This window comes from Anas platyrhynchos, chromosome 2 (genome assembly GCF_047663525.1).
Source record: "Anas platyrhynchos isolate ZD024472 breed Pekin duck chromosome 2, IASCAAS_PekinDuck_T2T, whole genome shotgun sequence".
In the NCBI taxonomy this organism is placed as follows: Eukaryota; Metazoa; Chordata; class Aves; order Anseriformes; family Anatidae; genus Anas; species Anas platyrhynchos.
The window spans coordinates 11,837,326-11,860,819 of NC_092588.1; the positions used below are offsets into that span (position 1 = coordinate 11,837,326).

Genomic DNA, 23,494 nt, shown 5'->3' on the forward strand with positions numbered 1-23,494 from the left:
TCTTTGAAATGAATTAAACCTTTACACTTTGTTTATAAGCAAAGCCATTTAGAAGTCTTCTGCATGTACTCATTCATTGCTCCATCCTTTATTTTAGGAGGACTATTTCCTCCTACTTTTGTTACTACTTGCTTTTTAAATCTACATCTATAATTATTAGCTCTGGAAAGTGTTCAGGGAAACTGTCTCTTGCCTTGACCAGATGTCAATATTTTGACGTGTTACTCTGCTTCTGGAGCTGATCACTGGATGGATGCTACTTGTAATCAGGGTATAGAACCCTCAGCCAGGGACAGCACTGAAGGAGTTGTACTCTTTCTTACAGCTTTCCAAATGATAATCAGCATAACGCAGCCCTTTTAAAAACATTGGAACAAGAAGTTCAAGAGCCAATGAAGCCAAAATCAGCAGGCAGTGAAAATCAGCAGGCAGTGAAAAATGGCATGTAGCCCATCCACTTCAGTGGAGCCTGGAAAATTTACTGTTGTGAAAGATGTGATAGAAGATGCACAACATCCTCTTTTAAAAATCTTAAATCCACACAATTGGTTTAATGCTGCCAGGGTTAATTAATGAGTCCCACGGGATTATAAAACAGCAACCAGAGTTGCGCATGATGAGGCTTTAAAACATAGATCCTCACCTGTTCCCACCTGTGATTAGTGGCTTCTCAGGGTGTGTGGTGGATATCAAGGGTACTCCAAGGTCATGAGAAATTTCATCCTCCCTCTCATGTAGCAGACTTTCTTCCACTTCACCACGTGCCTTCTTTTTCCCTCCAGCTCCCACTGACACTCCATCAGTAACTCTACCAAAGTTACCTAGAGACACAGGATTACAAGTGAAGAGATGGCTACCTTGGAGGTGGCAAATTGGAATGAGGGTTTAAAAAGAGGAAGAATATTCATAGTGAAAAATCTTTGTCCCCTCATGTTCATTAGTTGTTCTGCATATAAAGGTCCTAATAATTTAAGTCTATCACAATGTCTTTTCAGATTCCAGGACAGGGCTTTCTTGCCAGCCCTTCCCAATAGGTTCCTAGGGTACCACAGAGTGGTGTTATTTTCTGTTTGTTGGCCCCTAGGAAAACAAAAGGAACTTCTGCTTTTGATAAAGAAATTCAGAAGCAAAACCAATACTGTGTTGACATTTCTAGACCCAGGAGTCTCTATGTGTGTTTGATTTACATAGCAACTCTATGTCTTCTTTACAACATGTGGATGATCATCACAAAGTCTGATCTCAGAAGTGCTAAAGCTCATTTTCAGCCAAGAAAATTTTGCAAAGTAGGGTTGCAGAGGGACCTTCAGCAATAACAATAATTTGAGGCCCCAACTTCATGCCTGAATCCACACAACTCTGCTAACAATACAGCTGTCTTCTCTGATATGATTTTGCCTTAAAGGGCAGTTATCAGCACTGGGGAAGACGTGCATCCATCAGAGTGGTAATTACAGATTTTATGAGATACAGACAGAAAACATTCACTGCAGGAAAGGGATGTGCTGAGTCACCCCATACAACATCACAATCTGGATTTTAGGTTCTGCTCCTCGTGTAAATAATGGATATTTGCCAAATTTGGATCTGAATTTCAACTGCACAGATAACTGACAGATGTTCAGGTCCAGAGTTCAGAGTCAGACTCATCTTTAGTATTACTTCCAACAAGACTCAGTATCATTTCTTACCCAACTATGTACATAGTTTCTTGTTATTCCTAGCTCTGCTTCCTGCTAAGTTTCAGCATGAATCAATATCACTCATTGATTTCTCTGTTTGTCAGAGTAACTCTCCCTGCACACATACCCTTGCAATTGAGTGTACCAACTTATGTAAGCACAAAGATGGCAAGTGTCAGGGTGTTACTCTGCCTTGGGTCTCTAACACAGAGATAAGCATACCCCTGCAAGGGAAATAAGACCATTTCTGGCTTCTCTCTCACGGGAAATTTCTTCTGGTTTGAAAATATCCAGTCAACATTCATAAAAATGTCTTATTTTTTTCTTTAGTCTGCTCCTGGGGACAACTCAGCTCCAACATGAGGATGCGGCTCATGCAGTACTGCCCAGCTTTACCCAGAAAGAGAACAGGACTTATTGGGAGGATTTCAAAGGGCAAGCTGGTGCATTCATTTTGAGGCTTGGCTATACAATAACCCCCATGCCACACTCACAAACCCACATGTAGGTCAGCGGGGTTGGCCAAGAGGGTCCACACAGATCCTCCCTGCAAAGAGGCTCCATCACAGCCAGGGACAAGTTGCAACGAGCACTGCAGAATGAGCACCATGCTGAGATAAACTTTTTCAGTTGGATCTCCCAGGAGATTTGGAGGGTAAATACTGGGTGAGTCGCTGTGTATTGAGTGAGAGGATTTGTATTAATACAGAGCACCTGGGAGCAGAGACAGCTAAGTGACTGGAATAAGCATGATGCTACCCAGGGAAATGATGATCAGACTTTAATACAAACCTGTAATCCCTGCTCTGAAGGTGATGCCTGAACCCTGAGACAGAGCTGTCAATAGCACATAGTGTCCACTTGCAGTCAAGACCTCCACTCTGCTTTGGAGATGAGCTTAACACACTTACCAACAGAAACCTCAAAGGTTATTGGCTTGTCCCCAACCTTCCTATCAATCATTGTGGCTTCAAAAAATGTCCCAAAGAGGAGGAAATCCTCAATTTTCTCTTCATAGATCTATTGGAAAAGAAGGAGGCAGAAAAAAAAAAAAAAAAAAAAACATGGCATTTATTTTATCTTCTACTCTTTTTTTATAGCACAGAGCCTTTACAGGTCTCTAGCAGCTGTGTTACTGTTGTATATCTATCAGTCTGAAGTGCTCAGTGAGACAATATGTAGGGAGAAGTAATAACATTCTAACAATCTGCTCTGATTGGAAAAAGGAAAAGAGAAAGGGAAAGGGAAAAAGTGAAAAAGGGACAAAGGGAAAAAAGGAAAAAGGGAAAGAATCTGTATGACTTTGGTCTTATCAGTAGTGTCCAGCTATATCAGATGGTCACATAGAAGTCATTACCTCTCACTTCATATTCCTCCTCACCAGAAGTTCCTATTAAATGGTTTTAGTATATCCACATATTCCTGTACCATCATTCAACCTATGGCAGTTCAAGGGCTCTCTTTGACACGTCACCATCCTGAGATAAGTTATTTTGCAGTAAGTGTAGCAGTACTCATTTGCATTGTGATAGTAAATGCTACCACGCTAATGCATCCAGGCAGAGGAGTGCTTGTCCAGCTCTACTTCTCCAGGGATGACTTCTACCTACTGCCCTTGTGTTTGTACTGCCAAGACATTGGCCTTGTAAGTAAGACTCAAAGATTTTTTGCATACACATTTTATTAGATGCCAGCCCTGTGCAAAAGCCTAGTGAAACCAAGCAGCCATTGACTTTTTTATTCTGTGTTTTAAACCACCAACGCAAAGGTGGGCTCTCCGTGTGTGGGGAGTAGTCCTTTGCTGTTTACCTTCCCTGGCATCACAGCACAGAGACTGGTAGCCCTGTTTGCAGCTTTTCACAGAATGTGGAAGCACAGGAACCAAAGAGTCTCAACACAGAAGCACACCCTGCAAAGGGTAACGACCTTTTGTGGAGTTTTGAGACTCAGTTTGGCTCTTTATAAACCTCTTGGAGACACATCCAAGGGAAGCTAGCTGAGACCTCCAGTGCTCTCAGGTTATTAACTAAACAAGCTATTAGTCCCAAGACAAGACTAAGCTTAAGCAAGCTGGTTTTTTTCCTTTGAGTTCTCCTCAAACTCACATCCTGACTGCCACAATCTACCTGATGCAAATACTACTGATTTCACAGCATGAACACCCATCTCCTGAAGCCCATTAGGCAAGATCAGAAGTAGTGTCTTTTGCAACAGTGAGGCAATGAATAAAACATCAGCTGTACATGAATATTTGTTTCCCTGCCTTTTTCAAAGCAGAAACTGCCTTTGACATAGCCCATGACCTCTTCATTTTGAATAAAAAAACAAAGCCCTTTGCTATACACAGCAAAGGAGCATAGGTCTTCAGTGAAAGGATTAGCAGCATCTCAAATCAAAGTTAACACCACAAGCAGACTGCAGCTCCAGAGTAGCGTTGGCTTCTCTGCATCTTGATTATTTTCAGCATGAACCCAGAGCGTGGTGTGCCTAGTAAAGCTGAGGCTCAGAGCTTACGACCAACACATCCACCAGCCATTATAAAGAAAGCAAATTACAAATGTTTAATATCTTTTCGCTGTTGGACTCGGTCAATAAAGTTGAGCTTTGGGGCCAGGTAATTTGCCTCTGTTGTCTCAGAGGCACTATGTGACATTTTTTGCCTTATTTGTAATGGCTCCCGTTCCTGCTTTTCTTTTCAGAGAGTCGTAATACAATTACTGTGTCTACTGTAGTGTGAAATATTGCTGAATGTCAAAAACAAAAGAATACCAAGCAGCATTGCATTATGTTGTTGCCTTTTACTCATTCTGTATTTGAAACTGAGGCAAAGTTATCAGAAATAAATCCTTATTACTATTATTAATATTTATTGGTGTTTCAGCAGGGTTTGTTTCCCTACCTGGAGTATTTAGCTAGTACCTAAAACCATATTGTCTGAAGCCCTCATAAAAATAGATCTCTTCTATATAAAGGAAAATCTATATGAAAATAAATTTCTTTTCATGTCACGTCTATTACAATCTTCAGAGAAGACCTGAGGGAAGAAGGCAATTTGCAGCTATATAAGTATATAAAGCAAGACCAGGGCACAGGCTTGCACACTGGCGTACAATTACCCATACCATTTCTCTGCTAACACACTCCTTGACCTGTTCCAGCTAGCACTCATGCAGGCAATGATGGGGCAGAGTCTAAGAACAAGCACTTGGCAAGGCTAGACCTCAAGACCAGAGAACCATTTCTCATGTTTTATTTACTTGTAGAGATGGAGTCAAAAGACCAGGAATCAGATCTACCAAAGGACACAATTACCTTAGGCACTAAGGTGAGACTCCCATTACAAAAGTCAAAATTTTGATCAGTGGCATGCTGTACTGAAGGGGGAAGAAAACTGGTAAAAAATATTTTTTCTTCCCAATTATTGGGTAAAAAATAGAGCTTTTGTATGTACCTATGTGCTGTTGCTCCCAGACTGTGATGTGATGGAGCAGGAATCAGAGAGTGGTTCAGCATCTGAGCCCACGTCTTGCCACAACTGCACAACCTGCTCAAAGCACCATAGCACAGATCCTCCAAGGTTGCAAATCCGTACAGCAGGTGAAGGCAGTAAATTTACATGGGTTAACTTCAGCTGAGGCTAAGCCAATCTAAAGCTGCACTGACAATGCAGGGCTAAAGGAAGTTAGATGCAGCCATCTAGGCTGCACTTGAATCTCTCTGCACTTGCAGAAATTTTACATCAGTGTTTCCCTACTGACTTCAATTGACAACTACCAATTTTCTCAAATGAGTGCAGGAAATCAGACTTATTGCAATCTATTCCCTTGGCTCTCTACCATTTAGCAGGTATTACATCCTGTAAGGTTCTAGTAGAAACACATGGATGCAGCTAGTGCAGAAAGGGCAATAGGGCAGAAGAATTAAGTTTTATGGAAACTGAGTCCTAAGCGATACTTCCTGTCAGTTACAGATACATATTAATGCTTTATTTTATATTATTGCTTTTAATGCTAATATTAATGTGTTGCATGATTATGGGAAGATACCAAGACTATGGAACCAAGACACAAAAGCGGTATTGCATGACCTGAAATCAAATACACAAGTCAGAGCCATCTTCAGAAGTACAGGGACGCATGTTAATCAATCTCTTAATATCATACTGACCTCTGAAGACACATCAAATGGCTCGACTTCCACTTCAGTTGAGTTTGTCTTATCTGAAGGAGAAGCTGACTTTCCATCCTCTCCTGCTTTGTCAGTTTTGTCTTTTCCTTTGGATGCTTTGGAGTCTTTATCTTTAGATGGCAATTTGATATCCTTGACAATCCTGGAAAACTTTGACTCACGGGCTCCTCCTGAAAGTATCTCCACAGCAATCTCTATGAAGAGACGTCCCCTGAAGGAGGCCCCTTCTCCAAAACCTTCATTAAGCTCCTGGTGGTCATCCATGAGGCTGTTATTCCTGGCTGAGCCATAGAGATTGATCCAGGCAGGCCCAAAGGTAGGCAAGAACCCTGGAGATAAAGCACATTTTACGGCATTTCCATTTGGCATTAGTGCACTCTCCCAACAGTCTGCTCAAAGAAAGCTTGCCTCTTGTGCACCAAAAGCCAAACCTGGACCCATTTCTATACCGGTGGTGACCAATTCACTGTTTTTCAGGGCAATTCTTAGGCACCAAGGAGCCTCTGTCAATACCCAGCCAGAGACTCTGCCAACCTGCAGCTCTTTCTCAGAAGCTGTTCATACTACATGTGCTGGGTGCATGGGACGTATTGCACCTCTTGAGAAAAAAAAGAGCCTGCTACCACAGACTGAGGACTGGGGTACAGTGGGAAAGGTTTTCTTACCTTGTCACATTCCCATGCCACTACCCACCTTATATGATTTATCTTTTGTTGTTGTTTAAGTCCTCAGCTAGAGAGTTAATTTGCCAAGTTTAAGGGAGTACCATGGCTTTGCTGAACTGTGATAGCTGACCATGTTCCACACTAGGATAACACAGCATAAATAAGGCTATAGAGGTATGCTCAAACATCAGTGAAATGACTCCAGGTAGTGAACTTCGCATACATGAGGGCTTACACACTAGTCTATGGTACCTTCTTGAGCTATGATGGCACCCAGTTGAGCTCTAACAAAACACTTTGCTCTTCCTGGATTGATCAGAAACACAAGCCCGCTATGCCTGTAATTTGCACTTTGTGCTTTCATTGGCAGACAGAAACTAGCACAAACTACAAACTTACGTCAGTCATCCCTAACGAGCTAGAGCAAGTTATTGCCACAGTTACAGAGAAGGTACCAAATTACGTAGCAGCCCTGTAACAAGAAAAGCAGTGGCACACCACCATACACCAAGCACAACGAGAATAACTTCAGATTAAGCAAGAGAATGGCTCTAAGAACCAAAAAAAAAAAAAAAAAAAAAAAAAAAAAAAAAAAGAAGGATTTACTTGAGCTCTGGGAATCCCTGAAATTGAATTAGTCAATGCCCAGGTCTCAAACAAGTAGATTTTACTGTAGGGACATGTTTTGGAACAGGCATTTTTCCATTTACCTTTGTCACCATCTTGTTCATTTGATATTTTCTTCAAATCGATGAAGTGGGTGGCTAAGGCCACGTCATTCATGCTGCCTTCATCCCAGACCTGGATTTTGACTCTTCGGCAGAGTGGAGGGAACATTTCCTTGAAGATAATCTGTTCGTGCCATACAGGATCTGCACAGTTCTTTTGCACTGTTGTCCGACCCTGAAATGAAAGTCCAGGATATTTAACCCTAGAGGGATCAGACTCTGGAGAACAGCAGTGAGTATAGCAGAAATTGCACTCAGTAACATCTTTCCAGTCAATTTGTAAGCACAAATATCCTATCTTGAAAGTACATCTGTTTCTCTGTTAGATTGTTTATTTTCCCCTCTGTATCTAATAAAAGACCACATTATGGCTTAAGAATTCTCACCTGCATATAGCAGAGCTCAGAATAAAATCTATTTCTTCAGGTCGCTTATGCACAAAACATGTCTAGGAAGCCAGACTTTGGTGTTTCTGCTACAAACTGCACATCTTTAAATGGCTTTTGAAATACCTTGGTAGTAGTAATGCAGTGCAATTTGTCTCGTAAGATGAAATTCATTATAGCTGCCAGGCTGTAGGTACCAATGGAATTACCTTAATCGAGGCAATTTATCTAGTATAAAATATGATTACTGTGGCTCGTGTTCTGGGCACACGCCTGTGTGCTAGGGAGGTAGGCTGGAGCTCCTCCTAGCCTGGCGGAGAGGGCAGGACCATAAAACAATCAGTGCAGCCGCAGGCCGTCTGCTTTCACGTTTGGTGAAGAGAAATGAGTAAAAAAACTTGCCAACGATATCTCTAAACCCATATTTTACATGCCAGTCTGCAAACTCACATCAGTCACCCATTCTTGTGTCTTCTTCATATCTCTATTAAGCCTGAAGAAGCTGCACACATTTAACGAATCATTTTAACCCATACTAGTTTCAGATGTAACACTTTGCAATTTGGGTTCACAATAAATGATGAAATCAGCACCACAGGCATCATTCTCATGCCCAAAACATCTGTAAAGGATGAACTAGAGTTCACCCCATGGCTTCCATGCACACAGAAAGCATTGCTGGTTTAAGACCTTTTCCAGTTAGATTCTTTCCTTGTGAGGTCCATAATGAAGACAAGCTCCCTGACACAGTGCTTCCTGGACTTAACAGGGGAACTAAATCCCTGGGTCCTTTTCCACCATCAAGTCAGAAGGCAGCTCTCTGTAGAACCATGTTAAATTTTGCAGGAGCTGCAGGTGTAATGAAGCCAGGCATCACTGAGAGTCTGCTTGAATGCTTCTTCTCTGGCTACCCCCAAAAAACCTACAAGGTTTTCTGCTGAATTACAGCAGAATAGTCCCCTAGTGAATACACATCCCTAAAATCCAGATTGAACCTATTTTAGTGATTTCAGTCCTGTTTTCTTCACTTTAATGAGACCAGAATATAGGACTGATGTAATACTACACTGGGTGATTCACTGTCTTGTAACTGGACATTTTAGCAACTTCTGCAGAATTTACTTTCCCATCCTGCTGCCTGACTCTAACCTATAGCTGTGAGGCTGATACCAGTTCTTCCACTGGCATTAAGTATTTCCTTCACTTTGTTCCTGCAAAATTTAAGAAATGAAAATTTTCCTTCTGATGAAAGAAATATGTCTTCCCTGTTTTACATAACAATAAGTTATGTAAAACATCATCTCTATTGCCTGCCTATAACATAGCTAGCAGGAAAGAAGGCCTACGTTTGTGATCAAGAGGATCCCAATTACCATTTGACCTGCAAACATGACCACCACATAGGGATCCACAAGGTCCTTACTGTCGCCTATGAATGCTTTGGTGACATTGGCCATGATGCTAGAGTTCATCTTCGGAAGCCCTTCTGCTTTGTAAATTCTCACATAAAATCTGGCCCATGGTCTTTCAGATGGAAATCCTTTGGGGATCAAGAGGTTCCTGAAATTAGAAAGAAGCCAAATCCTTAAAACAGAAAGCTCAAACAACAAAGTGATGTTTTTCTCCAGAATCGTCACCTCAAGTTAGCTTGTGTTCTGAGGGAATATGAATTTGTTTCTGTTTCTAAACTAAAATCTTTTCTGGTTACCATGAGAAAGTGGTACCACATTATTCAGGAGCCATGTCTATGTGATAGACAACTAACTATGAAAGCACAGAAAACACAGTTTGGAGGTGACCTCTGGATGTCATCTGGCCCAACCCCCTGCTCAAAGCAGGTTCAGTCCAGCTCTGCCCTCTTCATTTGATAGTTGAAGACACCAGTAAGATGCTCCTTAACCTGTTTTTCTTAAGGCTCAAGTAACCAACCCACTCCCCCTCTTGTAGGCCATGTGTTCCAGCCCCCTGTCATCTTGCTGGCCCTCCTTGGACTTGGTCCTGTATGGTAGTACTGACCAGAAACATTGCTCTTGTAAAATGTGCAGTATGCTGGCAGCTCATTGAATTTCTGTATTTTACATGGAGAATGCACTTGAGTTTACCTAAGGATATAGAAAATATTTATGTGCACACATCTGATGGATGAGAAAGAATAGCATCTCCTCATGCTTTTTCTTCTTACTTCATTGCTTCTGCGAAATATTTCTGCTGATTTCAGATCAGTGAACCTTCTGTCAGGGATAATCTGGCACTTAGCCACAGGGCATGGTCAACTCTATCAGCTACAGAGAAGTGACCCTAACGTGCCTTTCAATTTAGATGAGAGGATTATAAAAAAACTCTCTTTGAGCGCATCAGAACAGCCAGGTATATGGTGACTTCTGCTATTAACCCTGTGTTAGCAAGGCCAGGACTGAAAATAGAGCAGAGGAATTTTGAGGTACTTAGTAAAGAAGAATGCAGTAAAAAACAAATAAACAAACAAACAAACAAACAAAAAATCTATAGCAATACTTTTCAATCTGCTCCTCAGTATCAGCTGTTTTCTGTGTGGCTTGTATCGTGTCGCCTTTGCCAGTCACACTGATGTCACACTTCAGGTATCCCTTGGCTCCCGTCCTAATGTCAGCAGGGTCTGTGAGAAGTGCCCACTTGTCACAAAAATGATGACCTGTAAGATGGACAAACTTAAACACACAGCTAGAGGTGGGTGCAAAACATGCAAATGTTCATGCGAATTCACCCACAACAGCCCTTGCTGCGGCCCTGCTTGATCAACCCTCCTCATGCAAGGTCCTAAAACTTTACATTAAGTTGTTGACCATCACGTTGGGTCCAAAAAAAAGAGTGTGAGAGAGAGAAAAGAGTGTACTAGGATGCTCTGGGATCCCAGGACTATGATCAACCCTCAGAGACAGCCCTCCCATAAAGTTATGAGGAAGAAATACAGGCACTAAAGCAGTCTGACTAGTGACATAGACTGCTCACTTCAGCCAGGCTATTTTTGTTCATTCATTAATTCAGGAGCCCTGAAGTGAGGGTGGCCCGAATGATTCTGCTGTTTTGTCTTTAGATGCCATAGCTGGGTGACATCTATAGCAAGTGGCCTAAATACAGCCATTCCTAAAGACTGAGACAAGATCTGATTCTTGAGTAACTGTGGAGGAAAGGAAAATATGTGTTTTGTGGATGGTTGTAAAAACAGACCAAAAAAAAAAAAAAAGTGGAAGGGGGGAGAGGAGGGGAAGGATAAGTAATTTTCTCTTAGCTTCAAATTTCAGAAAGCACTGGAAATCTCTGAAGATGGAAGGTCAGGTGGAGCCATGGTCATCTTTTCATCACTTCCTTCTCTCCCCCTTTCTGCTCAGACTCTGTTCTCACCTTCAGCTCTCCTCACAATTTCTTCTATGCTCCCTTCTCTCGCCCTACCTCCACCCATTCTACCCCAACACATGTGGTGGACCTTCAGCTGCTCTGCAACAAGCAGTTGGATTCAGGTTTTGTAAGCATTCAGCTGCCCACTCTGACTGAAAAGAAAAGCTGGCTCTGATAAGTGCATCCACCAATGAGTACATTGTTAAGATGTTTTCAAGGTTGAACTTTTTTTCCTGAAGCTTCAGCTGGTTCACTGGTACCCAAATAGGAAAACAAGTTTTCCAAAAAAGAAAAAAAAAAAAGGGGCTAAATTTATCCCTTGGCATATAACTCAAACACCTAGGTGGAAAAGCAATGCACCTCCCTCTTCCCTCTTCTTACCTTATTTAACAGACAAAAAAAGACAGAAAATGTACCACTTACCTGGCTGACTATACACTGTCCCAAGATCTACTTTAAAGGAGCCTATCAGCACACTCCCAATCAGTTTATGGTGCATAACCTGTTAGAAAAAGCCAGATTAAAGAATCTCATTATCTCTCTTCTCAGCATAAGAAAGAGCAATCCAAAGATCACATTTGGTTCAGAGGTAATAAGTAGTGAGGTTCAGCACCACCTGAAGATGCTGCACATAGCTGCAGATACAGTCAGAGAGCATTTGAAATCTCTTCTCCCCCCATGCCTTGTGCCAGTTTAGAAACCAACGCAGTCACATCCAGGTGGAATCACCGAGGTTCATCCCAGCTCCCACGATTAAATAGGTCGGGAATCAGATGGATGCATCTTCACAGCAGATGCATTTATATTACTTATCCTGTCAGTTTAAAATAAATCATAATAAATATAAACACATGGGGCACAGCTGGTTCCGCATTAGGCTGCAGAAATTGTATCACTTTCTGTGAAAGAGCTGAATTGCCGCATGAACTGAGTACACCCACAGGAGAAAGAACTAAAGTCTTTCTTTGCAACATTTCAATGTGAACAAAACCAAGAGACTCAATTCTGCTTCACCCCCCACAATATTAATGAAGTCGGAGAAGTGATATAGATGTAAATGAGATGGCAGGCAGGCCCCAGTGAGTCTGTCTCCTTATCCTTCCTACCAAGTAATGAACTTAATTTAATTCAATTTAATTCAAATTTAATTAATAATATTCCTTTGTCAGATGATTTCTGAATCTATGTGCTTGTGTGTCTGGTTTTCAAATATGTGTCTGTGCTCTGTCTTTTAGACAAGGCAGATGCTAGCAACATATTCCAAAGGAAGATTGGCTCTGGAACTGCATTTGTGAAACAATATGACTCTCACCTTGGTTCTGAACAGTTTAAGAGGTTGAATGAAACCCATTCCTTGCTTGGGGAAATGTTTCTGAAGGCAGCCTGATTTATCTGGGAAACCTTGGCTGAACTGCAAAGAGAAACTAAACCCCTGGGTCCACAGAAGCTAAATCTAAAGGTTGGGGCTAAATATCCATGCACCTGAGAGCATTTTAGGGATGTAGAAGACTTCATACCCTGGCTTTGGACCTGTACATCCTTGATAGAGAGAGATAAAGGTCTTTTGCAATTTTTCATTTGATATTTCATGTGACTTCATTTTGTGGATTATTCTCCACTGTGCCTCTGTGATTTAGGGATCATACTCACTTGTCCTTGGTAAAAACTCACTTCAAACATGGAAGGTGTTGAAGAAGAGTGGACAAATAAGCACTTTTAATTCAACCCTGTGTTTAAAGTTTAAAAATTAAGGAACCTTTGTGTGGGAGAGGAGCCAGAGTGAAGCTATGGCCTCATGCTTTCTCTCAGTCCCTGCTGACACCAGGTCCCATCATTGCACTGGAGCCTTACTCTCATTAAGCTGGATTAGGGCACGCATGCGGGCAGAAGCCATGAAAGCTGAAGAGTTTCAAAATTACACTTTTGTAGGAACTACATGAAAACAGGAGCTTGTCCAAATTGACTGTTTTCATCACAGGATGGATGGAAGGGGGAAGTTGGCTGTAGGCTTTCATGAGGATATGCGGTAAATTCATATGGTCTTGTCTCAATGCTCTTTTATTTTCTCTCCAGGGCATGACAAGATGTTCAGACAGTGTTGGATGTGTAACCCTCAGTACTCTATGCTTTAGGAGATTTGCTGTGTGAACTGTGATGTCCTTGGGCAAATGCTTCCTATTCCTACTGAAACAATGAGGGTTTCCACTCCTTGTAGTGTACGTGGCACTTTTAACTGCTGAGGAAATACTTCACTGCTTCTATTAAGTGCTCTGCATCTTTCCTGGTACTTTTTCAAGCATATTTTTTCTAATGCAGCAAATAAGGTGAGCATGAAGTTTATAGTGAATGCCTTCGTCTTCTCTAAGAGGGAGCATTGTACCTAATCTACGTTGTACCTCATGAAGGGTTTGTGGCTTTCCAAACTTGATTGACTCTATAGATGTCTGAATGTTTTTCTTTGGACTTTCTGAGTGTGGACAAGAATGAACAGTGTTCACGTAGGAAGCATTTGACTACTGAAGAAATAGGCTTAGCATGGAAGGGGCATCTAAGTTTTACTATGGCATTACTATAAGGTTGCTGGAATGCACTGGGAGATATTAACTAAGAAAAATATCTATTCCTTAGCAGGTGCTAAGAAACAGCTAATCTCATTTTCTCCTCAAATGTAGAGTTTTAATGCAGCTAGAATAACTGCTGAACTGATGAGCAATAGCACTAATCTTTTTTGATTTCCTTGAGCTTCCAGATGTAGATGAGTTCATTTTCACAGATTAAACAAATTCAGTGTATGAGTGATTGCTAATAATGGAGGCTGCCAATCTTCGCTTTTCCTCAGGTGAGTTTCATGCTAACCAAGTGCTGTGAAGTTTTCTGTACCCCAGGGTTTCCTCCTCTCCCAAAATGTGTTTCCTCTCTTACTTATTTCTATTCCTCTGATACACTGCCTTCTCCAAAACTGTATTGCAAGGTAGTGATTTTCTGTTTTCAGTAGCATACACAAGCATTGCACTAGGTTAGTATTTTCTTTTAAAACATCATTTTTATCTAAAAGGCATTCTTTAATTTCTTGGTCTTGCACCTTCAGCAGGTGCAAATCAAAATGTTCTTAGAGGCTGATGAAACTATGCAGATTGATACCAGTAAATGCTGACACATTCTCCCACACACCCCAACACTCTCAGAAAGCTGGCAATTTCCCCTCCTCCATGGGATATATGGAAGCATTATCTAAAGAATGAGAGATCCAAAAGACTGGTCATACCTTGGAGAAAAATAACTATACATCCCCAAGCAGCAATAGTTCACAAAAGTTGACCTGTCAGTACTATCCTGATACTAACCATGTCGTACGGGGGCCATACATTGTGATGTAAGTCATAACAGTGAGACAATTTCTATTCCCATGCAGAAAATGAGCCAGTGTCAGCCTGTAGTAAACTCTGTGCTCATGGATACATGAAGGTCAGGTGTGCAGATACCCTGCATAGGTGTAAGTTTCATGTATTTGAGCTGTGGACAGCCCAAGAGCTGCTGCTGAAGATAAGGTACCTGAATATTTTAGTTAGAAACAGCTATAGCTGAGGAACTGAGATAAGCCAGAAGTTTCAACTTAGCCACTTGATACAAGGTGCAGCTTAAAAAATAAAAAGACAAAGACAATGCTGACAACTGTTAACTAAGGTGAAGTTTCTCCTTCTACCTCACAGACTGACAAGACAGCAATGCGTGTCCCTGAAAATATACACCTAATCTTCCCTTACATCTAGCCTTACATTCCTTCAAATCACTGCAAACTGCCTTTTTTCCGTTTCCTCTCCCTCTCCTTCCTCCTTCCTACTCTTCATGCTGGTTTCATAGCACTCTTGGTACCTAAAATTATTTCTCCTTTTAATTGCACTGAGAAGAAAGAAAGAAACATTTAGAGCCAAAATGACATAAAAAACAATGACCTTTACTTACTGTACTGGGCTTTCTTAGGTACTTACAGAGATGTTGATTATTTTGTCGAACAGAAACACCTGTGGTCCAACGAAATCAAACACAAAGTACTGTGGGGAAAAAAAAAAAAAAGGACAGCAGATCAGAATCATCCTTGTGCTGGTAGCAGTGCTGTCAGCAATGTGTCCTGGTGGGACACTGGGGGTATGGGGAGGTGGTGGTGGGCACAGCAAAGCCCTTCTGCTCCCTGGATCATGACTTCTGTAGCCCAGACCCATTTGCTACTGTTGGCCCTCGCTCCTTGCATGGCTGCATAGCACTGCCCATGGCACTCACTCTGCATCAGAGGTTATTGTCAGAAGGGACAAGAGGAATGAGGAAACCCAAAGCAGTGTTTGTTGTGGGAGTTGTTTTCATGTGATTTGTTACCAGCTGGGAAAAACACATTTCAAGGAAGGGTTAAAGCAGGGAAATGGTAGGCAATGGAGATTGGTGGTAGTTTAGACAAAGCTCCCAGATGGATCATTTGGAAAAATGATGAGGCAGCAGTAGTGGGATGAGGCAGGATGCGATGGGGGGACTTGGGTGGATGGACCTTGAGAAGAGAAAGGGCAAAGAGAGCTAAACTCAAGAGAGCCATTGCCAGTGCATTCCCAAGCTTGAAATTCAAATAGGTCCTGGACAGACATCCCTGCTCAGACAGGCAGATGCTACCAACTTTGTACATTCCTGTTCAAGCTACCAAACCATTGGACACCCAGAGACACTGAAGAAAGTGCCTTCCTCAGGAGAAAGCACCGACCTCATTGTAGAAGGGGGCATTCGTGCCTTCTTTCACTGTTGTTTGCTTCTTTTCATCACCAATCTCGATGATCACCACCGGGTCAATGTTCTCACCCACCAGCTGCCTGGCCTCGATGATGGTGATGGCGATCTGCGGGGTGCAAGGACACCATGTACTCTCCCAGGCTCACATCCAGCCCAGCCCAGGATTTCACAGGCACATAAGGGCTGTCACCCCCTGCTCACCTGGTAGTTCTGGGATTTCATCTCGTCTTCATGAATTCTGGGCACCAGCTTTGCCCTGTGTCAATCACAAAACAGTTCATTAGGCATCCCTAGGAGCTCAGAGCACACTCAAGGACAGTTACTCAGCTTTGTAACAGGCAATTTGGTAAGCGCCACAGTTTGTACCTGAGCAATTCCACCTCCCATGCAGAACGGTGCCCAGTTAGCCTTTTACCTTTTCCTATTAATTCTCACGAAACATGAAGAGGATGGCAGGTTCACATGGCAGAATTGAGTGTAATCATTCCTTGGGTACTATAGAATTTCATACCTGGATATGTATGGCCTGTCTCTGTCTGTTATTATCTGCTAATAGGGAAATGGTTTGCATCCGCACAACGCAGAGCAGCTACCTGCCATGCATGGGAATGATTTCACCCATTGATCCTGTCAACCCTGAGTCCATTCCTCCCCCATATGAAAAACTACTACACAAAGGCTTGGTTGTAGATGTTGCTGTCCCTTTCAGCTCATTTTCATTAGCACCAGAGTTCAGACCCTCTCAGCATCAATTTCAATCTCTCCCTGCGCTGGATAGCACCTGGTGACAATCTGTCTTGAGCTGATAATATTTTGCCGAGAAGTACATCCCACTCTGTCATGTGGAAGGAGTGAAGGGATCACTGCTGTCACCAAATGGATTTTCTGTCAGCAGGTGTACTGGTGTATGGCAATGCCATTCCTGAGCAGGATGGAAAAAGTATTTTGTGGGATGTTAGATAAGATATGCCAAGGACAACCTTTTCCTCTTTGGGCTTAAGGATGCAAAAACACTGGACAATGCATTGCTGTTCATCAGGTCTTCCTCTTCCTCTTCTTGTCTTCCAAGAGTATCATGGTAAAGAATCTCACTTCCATCATGAACACCTGGTGAGCAAAACAAACATGAAATCTTTATGCCTCTGATATTTGCGAGCAAAAGATAACTTGGAGCAGTTAGCAGCAACGAATTCATCAGCATGAGCTGAATATTTTGTTTATTTGGGTATCACAATTAGAGATCACAATTAGGACTTGTATGGACCAGCACAGATGAGCAGCAGCTCTCCTTCTGTGCAAAACCATATACTGCATGTAAATGCCCCTCTTTTCACCCCATGTTCATTCACAACAGGCACATATGCACCAGTGGCATCTGATTGCCTCCTCTTTCATCTGCTAGAAAGATGGCAGGACAGATTGTTAGTTTTTTGCATGTATTTGCAGCAGTGAGCCTGCCATTCCTGGTTTGTTATAATAGTGTGGCACCCTCCGGTTCCTTCCAAGTGACTGAAGTGGAGCCTAAATTTGAAATAATTTCTCACTTTTCCCCATTGCAGGGATGATGAACTGGAGATCAAGAACAGAAAAAGAGAGTTGAAGAACATGATTCATGGGATCTCTTGTAGACAGCTATGCTCAGATGAGACAAATTGCTTCCAGCAGTGCCTATTTTAGTTCCTCACCAAAGAGAGTCTCAGACAGTAGCTCAGAGGTACATACCTACGTTTGGACAGAGAAGCCCTTCCTTCTCTGGTTTGTCCTCCTAGTCCAAAGGAAGCCCTGCCAGCATCTCTGACTGTTGTTGAGTGTGTTTACGTTCAATGCCTGCCTTGGGAAGGGACTTGTGTGGTTGGGGTGAAAGTTTAGAAATTGGTTGCCTGTAATTAATTCTGATACATACATATAGGCACAAAATGTTCAATGACTCTGGACTTGAGCTATTTCTGGTCTAGAAACTGCCAAGTGGCACCCACAAAACTATTGATGAGTTCTCAGCAACACCCAGTGGCTTACATGACTTTATGGAGACAGCTCTACAGCAGATGAAAGGAAATACACTCAAGTGCAATTTCTGCAAGTACTCTATGGCACTGTGTTCCAACTAGAAAACTGGACAAAGGGTTTTAATAGTGCTTCCCTGTCTCATCCCAATGGTATGGTTCCTTGAGGAGTACTTAGAAACTGCTGATGATAGCAAAGGACCATCCACCATCCAGTAAATCTTAACTTGGATTTCTAATTTTAGCATTCATCAGGTTTGAATGCAGGTTTGGCCGCTGACTTCCACAAGCCCCTACTCCAAGCAAACCACCAGCCAGGTACAGACAGATGGGACTTTTGCTATTGCTGCAAAGCATCCAGGCATGAGCCAGCTCCAGCCTGGGTGCCCTACTGCCCTGTTAGGGCAGCTCTGTGTTCGAGCTGACGTACCTTTTAATGAAGGTTCCTCCACTATAAATCTTGTATAACATACATGCTCTCTGTCTGCCCCTCTGGCTCTTGTCTGATGTCCCCAGAACACAGGGAGGGGGAATCGTCTCTGTGTAGACACAGCTTGATTTGCATCCCTTGAGGGAAAGGCATCTGTTAAGTTTTGCACCTGTAGCACTAAGCTCCCATGACAACCCCCATATCCTATTTACTCTAGAGCATGCTGTTTGATCATGGGCTTGTAGTACTCTGTACTGTTTGCTGTGTAAGCTAAAACAGATAAAACTTCCTTCTCCTCAACTGGGAACAGCCATGTGCCAGTGTGACGTCCTGCCTGGACCACCCTTTACAAGGTTTTTACATGTTGTTTCTGTTGTGATGTAAACTCTTCGCAATGCTTCCTTTGTTTTACAGATCCATTCTCCTGACATTTTAATATCTGAATCAATATCTTTTTTTTACTCGATAACCATGTGTATGCTGCACATAACCAATTAGCAGGAATTATTCCCTAATGTGGATCCATCAAATGGTTCAAAGACGGACCACGCCCTCTCACTGCACACTTCCTTGATAAGTCTCCTAAACCCAAATCCCCAGTCAGCCAAGAGAGAGCAGGTAATTTCTGTATCATTATGAGTTCAGACCCCTCAGCAAGAAGGCACTGATGAAATGTGTGAAGATCACAGAATCATAGAATATCCGAGTTGGAAGGGACCCACAAGGATCATTGAGTCCAACTCCTGGGTCCCCAAAGGACGACCCAATAAATAGATAGATAGATAGATAGATAGATAAATAGATAGATAGATAGATAGATAGATAGATAAAGCAGACCCTGTGTCTGAGAGCGTTGTCAAACGCTTCTTGAACTCCAGCAGGCTCAGTGCTGTGACCACTGCCCTGGGCAGCCTGTCCCAGTGCCCAACCACCTCTGGGTGCAGACCCTTTCCCTAACCCCCAGCCTGACCCTCCCCTGTCCCAGCTCCATGCCGTTCCCTCGGGTCCTGTTGCTGTCCCCAGAGAGCAGAGCTCAGCGCCTGCCCCTCCGCTCCCCTCGTGAGGGAGCTGCAGGCCGCCATGAGGCCTCCCCTCAGCCTGCTCTGCTCTGGGCTGAGCAAACCAAGGGACGTCAGCTGCTCCTTTTAAGTCTTTACCTCTAGGCCTTTCACCATCCTTGTATCCCCACTTTGGACTTTGTCTAACAGCTTTATGACTTTCTTATACTGTGGTGCCCAGAACTGCCCACAGTACTCGAAGCGAGGCCTCACAGCGCAGAGCAGTGCAGCATAAGATGCAGCGTGGACCCCAATGCATGCAAAGACTCAAAGACAGTATTTGAAAACTCAGTTACAGAGAACTGAATGCTTACATGGGAAACAGAAGCAAATTATAGCGTGGTATTTCTTGCAGAGCATGATATATTTATAGAGCATAAATAAAGATAAATAAGATAAATAAACTCTAACATAACTGTAATTACTAAGAAGTTCAATAGTGTTTGGTTTTCTCTTTCTCTAAAAGCCAAGATCCCTTGCTGTAAGGACCAGAGGAAAATCTTTTTGTTTAAGGTAGTGACCTTTAGCTAAATAGTGTTTGTGACACAAAATAAGTATTCCTGTTTCTACCCAACAGTGAGTCAAGATACACATGGCTGGTTTATTGCAGCACTGTAATTCACAGGCTGCACTAAACCCTTAGGAGTCCGTGTTTTAAAGATCCCATTACATTTCAAGCATGAGACTGCAAAAAAAGCACAAAAAAAGCAAACAATTTGTTGTGGCTGAAATATGAGTTTTGGGGAAGGTGAATGGGAGGTCTGTGGGGATAGGAGGAAAATGGCAGTGGTAGGGTGTGCTAGAAAATGTCTCCTTAGCTTGAGAACCAACAGCATGTTAGGGGGTAAGAAATAAAAGACTCTGCGTGTCTTACAGATGTACCTACATCTGTTAAAAATTAAAAAAACACTCTGCTATACATTTAAGAGGAGAACTGCTACTAAATAAAGCTCCCAGCTTTCTTTAGCCAGCCTATCCAGCCATCATAGGCTACTCAGGTTATGTTCTGCAGTTTGTAGAACAAGCAGATCCGGAAGAATTACACAATGATGTATCTACCTCTAGAGAATAAAAATAAAAATATTAATAAAAAAAAAAAAATAAACCATACCATCTGACTATGGAAAGAATCAGGCTAACATTTTTGTTTACTCTATCAGATACAGCAGTCTGAGCTTGCAGGATCTGAAGGTGGATTTAATAAAACACGTAGTATAAAAAGAATAATCTCACTGTTTACTTAAGAGTTATAAAGAGTTTCCTGCCCATTTTATCAATATTAAGACACAATTCAAATGAGTTCACATGAAATTAGGTATAGTATAATCCCCAACTTGCTCTCGTCAGTTGCAGTATTGATTTACGGGGCCTTACCTAGTGCGTCTTTGTTTGCAATAGTCAACCCTTTCTCGCCTTTTTTCTTCTTCTTCAGCTTCATGCCAGCAAACAGCCCCTTTCTGAAAAATTAAGGAAAAGCAATCATTGTAATAGCTTCCAGCCCTTCTCTGTACTGGACTCTGATTTAAGGACCTGTTGAGAGAGAGATCTGATTTCCATGTGAGATCATTATATTATGATTTCCCTTCTATTGAAATAAAACAAGGGAATGCTCTGGATTATTGCTTCATCTAATTGTGTTTATTTTTTAAATTTGGCAGTGTACAGACAAACATGCTGAGAGAAGAGACAGAGATTATTTTCAAACCAAGGCAGCACAAAGAGGCAAAAAAGGAAATTCAAGTTTCCAGTTCTACTGATTTCTCCACACATAATTCTTATGCCTGTGATGAGACCAGAGATAAAAACTACTTACAGATTATAGGTTCCAGGTCAAAAGCAGTTTCCCAGTGAGTTAAGATAAACATAAAAGCATTTGTTTAAACTTTATTGGTGAAGATGTGCACTGTGCTGGTGGCACATTCATCCCAACAGCTTTTGCCATTTATTTATTTAATTCTCACTCCCTTCCAGCAGCAAAGCCACAAGCAGAGCTGGACAAGAGTTTCTCCTCAAGCTGTGTTACAGGGATGCTTCAGAACAGCATCAACCCCAGCTACCACTGCATGTGGCTTTTCTGCCCCCACTCCTTCCTATTCTGAACTAGGGAGTTAATCTGGTTTAAAACTAAACCTGCTAGAGCTCAGTGGGGTTTTAGGTAGATCATTTCTCAGATCATGCCTGGTTAAAGTCACTCTACGGCCCCAGTAAGGCTTTCTTATTTCTCACATTCATTCTGTTTTAGCCACAGCCCCTTGCCAGGAGCCTACCATTGTCATTCAATAGTGGCAGGTGTTCACGGGGTGAGGTCCTGCATGGCCCTGGGCTGGCTGCCATCACATATAAAACATGACAAGACACTCATCAGGGACCTACACAGTCCTGCCTCCTGAGAAACCAATGGCAAAACTCCCTGCAGCAGCCGGCAGTTCAATGCTGAGCTAAGCTAAAGCATCTCCCAGCGACAGCACAGAGCCAGACTGGCTATTCAGAGCTTTGTGCTGTTTTGCCTTTTCCTATTTTACTCTCCCATTGGTCCTTCAGCTCTTTTGTGAGTAGAGAGAAAGAGCAGTCGTATTTTGTAGAGCTGGTTTTACAGAAGGGGACAAAGGGAAACATCTCTGTAAGTCATACAGTATTTTGCCTTCAACAGAGTCTTATTTTTCCTTCCATAGCCCAGTCCAAAGAAGGCAAAAGAAGGGCCATGAGTCCCTCCTCCTTGGCTCCAGCATCATCCCACCAAAACCTTTCTTTGCCCTCTGATGGGGTCCAGCAGCAGCAGTCCTGGAACAGGACATCGATGTTGTTCTGACATTTCATAAGAGCAGAACAAAGTATAAGACTAATAAATTTATCAGTCTTCAGTTAGACATGACCTGCTGCTCCAAATTCTGCTCTTCCATGTCCCAGAACCAAGGCAGGAGTTGATGCCCTGCAAGGAAAAGCCATGGGGGGGAAGATGTGACTTCTCCCCGCTGTCCCTGAGGAGGGCTCAGCATAGCATCTCTTCTCAGCAACATGAAAGAAAAATATCATTTTTGCTTTAAAGCTGCACCCAGACTTCCCCTTTCAACTCAAGATTGTGAACAGGGGTTGGGGAGCAGCTGCTGTCCTGCAATTGCATCCCTGAGAGATGAAAGTGGGGAAATTTAGCACAGCTGTACTTTGGGAAAGGACTGGCTGGTTTTTGTTTATCTTCATAGTTTTCTTATCTCTTCTTCCTTTAACAAAGTGTGTTTTTAAGCTGCATGATTCATCATTTGAGAGGAGACTGGGGAGTGGAAATCGAATCACTGAGCACTGGAGTGTGTAGTTTAATTTTTCCAGGTTTCTGAAGGATTGAACCAGCGGTTAATAATGATCCTTAAAGTCTGCATGTGTCATCTCTTGCTGCCAAACTAGGCTTGGCAAAACAATTACAATACCATAGGAGACGTACACAGAAGTTTCTCCTTAATGATAAACTGGGCAGTACTTCGAACAGGGTGGGCATTAATGGCCTCTTGGTCTTGAATGCCTGAACTAACACCAAAAAAAATTAAAAAAAAAATAAAATAAAAAAATAAAATAAAAAGGAGAGAAACTACTTTGGAAATTATTTTCATTAGATAAAACATCATGGACTTATTTTGAATTAACCAGATCACCCTGACCTATACTCAGAAATCCAAAGTCATTGCAAAGGATTCATTTTGCTTTACTTCATGGTGAAAAATTCACGTTGTTGCAGATATTGCCTGATTGTTGTCAGCATAGTTCAGATTTCACATTCCGTATGCACTGCAGTGAAATAAATGGTTGTTTGCAGGCAATTTGGTCCTCTTCAATTTGAAATGTCACAAAAACTTATATCAGCATAGCCGAAACATTTCATTTTGAAATGTTGAAATTACATACTTTTATATTTTGAAAATAGACTTCTTTACAACTTATTTTTGAAGCTGAGACGTTCACTGAAACCCACACAAATTTGTGAGCAGTGGTGGATTTCAACCCACCTAGAACTTCCCTTGTATTAGGGTACTGCCCTCTGTCATTTTCCCAATTGTTGGTAGCATTAATTCAAGAGGAGGTCTCTGTGGGCAGGATTTCATACTACGGTTTTTCCAAGGAAACAAATATACCTCACATTTCAGAGAGGGAAACAATCTGTATTGCTTGCGACTGTTGTGCTAGTAACTCCAATGACAAAAAATACAGGTGGGGAAAGTG

The 23,494-nt window shown here is 42.2% G+C and overlaps 1 protein-coding gene across 2 annotated transcripts in view; it reads right to left on the reverse strand.

Annotated features, from left to right (window-relative positions):
• Positions 1–23,494, reverse strand: part of FER1L6 (fer-1 like family member 6) — an 84,167-nt gene that overhangs the window by 42,937 nt on the left and 17,736 nt on the right. For both annotated transcript variants that reach the window (XM_038175343.2, XM_027452678.3), the window contains exons 2-13: positions 20,660–20,742; positions 16,775–16,901; positions 15,996–16,050; positions 15,769–15,900; positions 15,014–15,076; positions 11,448–11,526; positions 10,164–10,320; positions 9,023–9,209; positions 7,246–7,438; positions 5,850–6,199; positions 2,594–2,702; positions 644–821 (exon numbers count right to left, since the gene is read on the reverse strand). In XM_038175343.2, the coding sequence (XP_038031271.2) occupies positions 644–821; positions 2,594–2,702; positions 5,850–6,199; positions 7,246–7,438; positions 9,023–9,209; positions 10,164–10,320; positions 11,448–11,526; positions 15,014–15,076; positions 15,769–15,900; positions 15,996–16,050; positions 16,775–16,901; positions 20,660–20,742 (1,713 nt within the window). The remainder of the gene's footprint in view (positions 1–643; positions 822–2,593; positions 2,703–5,849; positions 6,200–7,245; positions 7,439–9,022; positions 9,210–10,163; positions 10,321–11,447; positions 11,527–15,013; positions 15,077–15,768; positions 15,901–15,995; positions 16,051–16,774; positions 16,902–20,659; positions 20,743–23,494) is intronic.